The 3,070-nt window shown below is 32.6% G+C and overlaps 1 protein-coding gene across 1 annotated transcript; it reads left to right on the top strand.

The window, feature by feature from the left end:
* The first annotated feature begins 441 nt into the window (after positions 1-441).
* LOC137236226 (uncharacterized) lies at positions 442-2,332 on the top strand. The gene is made up of 2 exons (XM_067758813.1): positions 442-1,933; positions 2,004-2,332. The coding sequence occupies exons 1-2, from the start codon at positions 442-444 to the stop codon at positions 2,330-2,332; spliced, it is 1,821 nt and encodes a 606-aa protein (XP_067614914.1).
* The last annotated feature ends 738 nt before the right edge of the window (positions 2,333-3,070 follow it).

Consider the following 3,070-nt stretch of genomic DNA (forward strand, 5'->3'; position numbering starts at 1 on the left):
TGTTGATATTTTAATTACACTTAGTAGCTTCTATTAAATTCAAATATCAGTAAAAAGTGTCAGATAAGATATTTTGCAATGAAAATAGGACAAATTCTTGCGAATATGGCAAGAAAATTGCCAAAAATAGACACAAGCATTTTATCACATAATTCGATAGAAACAACAACTAAAAGTAGTTTGTAGAAAGATCAGCAACTTCAAGGTACGGTCTCGGATTTAGCACCCCTTTGTATAGAAGCTAGCGCGTCATGTGTTGCTGCAGTAGGAACATCTTCACTGTCTCCATCTGAAGCTATACAGTCTAAGGTTTCTGATGGATTTATAAGTGAAACCGAGTCTGAAGAGGACGCCTTTCATGAAACTGATTTTCTTGATTCAGATTTTATCCCTTCAAGTGGTGCTTCGGGACTAAACTCCACCACTGAAAGCATACAGGTTATGGGAAAAGCATTAGAGTCAAACATTAACAATTTCGACTCACCCGGTTTGAATGAGGCCGACATTTTTTCTACTCCAACTGAATTGGTAAAACGAAGTAAAACACCAGGCAGAAATATTAACAAGGAGTACAAAAAATCTATAAGTAACTGCATGACTGACATAAATGTATGCGTACTGGGGGAATGTAGAATGAAATGTAAAACAAAAATTAGCGAAGAACAACAAACCAGCCTTTTAAGAAGTTATTATAGTACAGGCGACTATAGTTCACGTCGGCAAATATTGTCAAACTTAATTGAAGTTCAACATAAAAAAACGTCAACCCTTGCAAATCCTAATAAACGGGAGTACGTCTATATTTATCATTTTGAAACTAACGGCGAAAAAACAAAAGTTTGCAAAAAATGCTTTCTTCAATTGTATGGTGAAACTGAACAAAGAATCAAAACTGTTTGTAAATACAAAATAAAACAGGAATACGGTGGAGTTATTCCCGATGACCGCCGGGGACAGCGTGTCCCAATCAACAAACTAACAATTGAAAAGCATAATGAAGTTTTGAACTTCATAAACAGTATTCCAAAATATGAAAGTCATTACAGCCGACGTCATACTACCAAGCTCTATTTCCAACGAGGCCTTAATCTGGCATCACTTTATAGATTATATACAGAAAATATTTCTAATCCGGTATCAGAAACTAAATTTCAGGAGATATTTAAAACTCTAGATATTAAATTTAAAAAGCCCCAGCTTGATTTATGCACTCAATGTGAGATATTAAAAGAAAAAATTAAAAACACAGAGAATATAGAGGAAAAAGCTGAGATTAAATTACAATTACAAAAGCACCACGATGCTGCTGATTTTGCCTACGCTTGCAAGAAAAGGGACAAAGAACTTTCTCTACAAGATAAGTCTGTGAAAATGTTTTCTTTTGACCTTCAGCAGTGTCTGCCAACGCCTTATTTGAAAGCTTCTATTTTTTTTTATAAACGTCCTTTGTGGACTTTCAATTTAACTATTCATGATGGTGCAACCAATAAAGCTAACTGCTATATTTGGCATGAAACTATTGCGAAGCGTGGAGCCAATGATATCGGCTCTTGCATTTATAAATGTCTTCTAGGCTTACCCAATAATATAAAGCATGTCATTTTGTACAGCGATTCCTGTACTGGTCAGAACCGTAACTCATTTATTTGTGCTATGTTCCTAAAAGTATTGGAAGATCATCCTACAATTGAAATGATTGATCACAAATTTCTTGTTGTTGGTCATACTCATCTAGAATGTGATACAGTTCACGCACAAATAGAAAAGAAGAAAAGAAACTCTTCTGTTTCTATTCAGCATCCCCATGACTGGTCTAATTTAATTGCTGCTACAAACAAAAAGTATATTACTCAGGACATGAAACAGGAGGATTTCTACAATTTTCATGCATTGATGAAAGACAAATATACCTGGAGAAGCAATAACACCAATGGTTTGTATTTTAGTATTTTATACTATTTTATATTTACTTATATTTATTTAATCATTATTCGTATTTTTAGGTGAAAAGTTTGAGTGGAAGCTGGTAAGGTGGCTGCGGTATGCAAAAAAGGAACCTGGATTGATACGGTACAAATATTCTCTTGACATGGACGATTCATTCAAGGAGTTGAACATAAGTGCACGACGCAAAAGAAATCAAAACATCGAGCCCTCAAAATGTTATACAGGTCCTCTTCCGATTTCTGTAAACAAAAACCGCGATTTACTTGATATGTTGCCACTGATTAAACCAGAGCTGCATAATTTTTACCAAAATATTAAAGTGGAAGGACAACATGAAGTTGAAATTGATTCAGATTTGGATGAAATTGAAGAAAATAACTTATAGTTGAATCAATGGAAATTAAAACAATTGTCAATGTATTATTATATGCATGCACATTTTAAGATTATTGGATTAAATCATTTTATTTTCTTTCCTATTATACGTTATATATGTGTTTTCTTTTGGTTTTTTGGTTTATTTTGTCTGTTACTATTAAAAATGAATTTTAGACTCTTCACTTAAGTCGATTTTCTTCCAATATTCTGTTTGCAAAAGTAACCCAAGTCATCTTACGTAACCAAATTATTTAAAAATTTTATAAGAAATGATTTTTGTAAAACCTCTTATGTGACTTAAGTTGATATTTTTTTCTAAAACCAGTTTTGCAAAAGAACTTAATTTTTTTGAAATTTATTTAAAAAGAAACCGTTACATATAGAGAAGAAATTTTATTAAAAGAGGTACGGCAGATCATGGCTTCAATATATAATGGCTTTATTTCTATTTAATAACTAACAACAAAGATTTTGTACGCAGCTAAAAGTGTTTTTTCGCTCTCCTGTAAAATTTTAGTTTTAGACTTAAGTTGTTCTTTCAAATGTCCACAGAAATTTGAGTAGATAACTCAGCAGTTATTTGCATCAGAGCGACAATTTTTGAGATAGTTATTAAAACTATTTAAAGGTTGTCAAACGTTGTTTTTCGTTGTATATCCTTTAATTCTAGAGTTAAATCGATAAATACCGTGTACGAATTTGTTTAACCCATTTATTTTGGTTACTCGACGGCTCCGTTCTCGTG

Source organism: Eurosta solidaginis, unplaced genomic scaffold, assembly GCF_040869045.1.
Source record: "Eurosta solidaginis isolate ZX-2024a unplaced genomic scaffold, ASM4086904v1 ctg00001472.1, whole genome shotgun sequence".
In the NCBI taxonomy this organism is placed as follows: Eukaryota; Metazoa; Arthropoda; class Insecta; order Diptera; family Tephritidae; genus Eurosta; species Eurosta solidaginis.

What these genes read in the sequence shown, in the direction of transcription:
- LOC137236226 (XM_067758813.1), top strand. Translation starts at nt 442, where the DNA reads ATGGGAAAAGCATTAGAGTCAAACATTAACAATTTCGACTCACCCGGT. An exon ending in GAGAAGCAATAACACCAATG is followed by an intron (nt 1,934 to 2,003) that starts GTTTGTATTTTA and finishes TCGTATTTTTAG; the next exon opens with GTGAAAAGTTTGAGTGGAAG.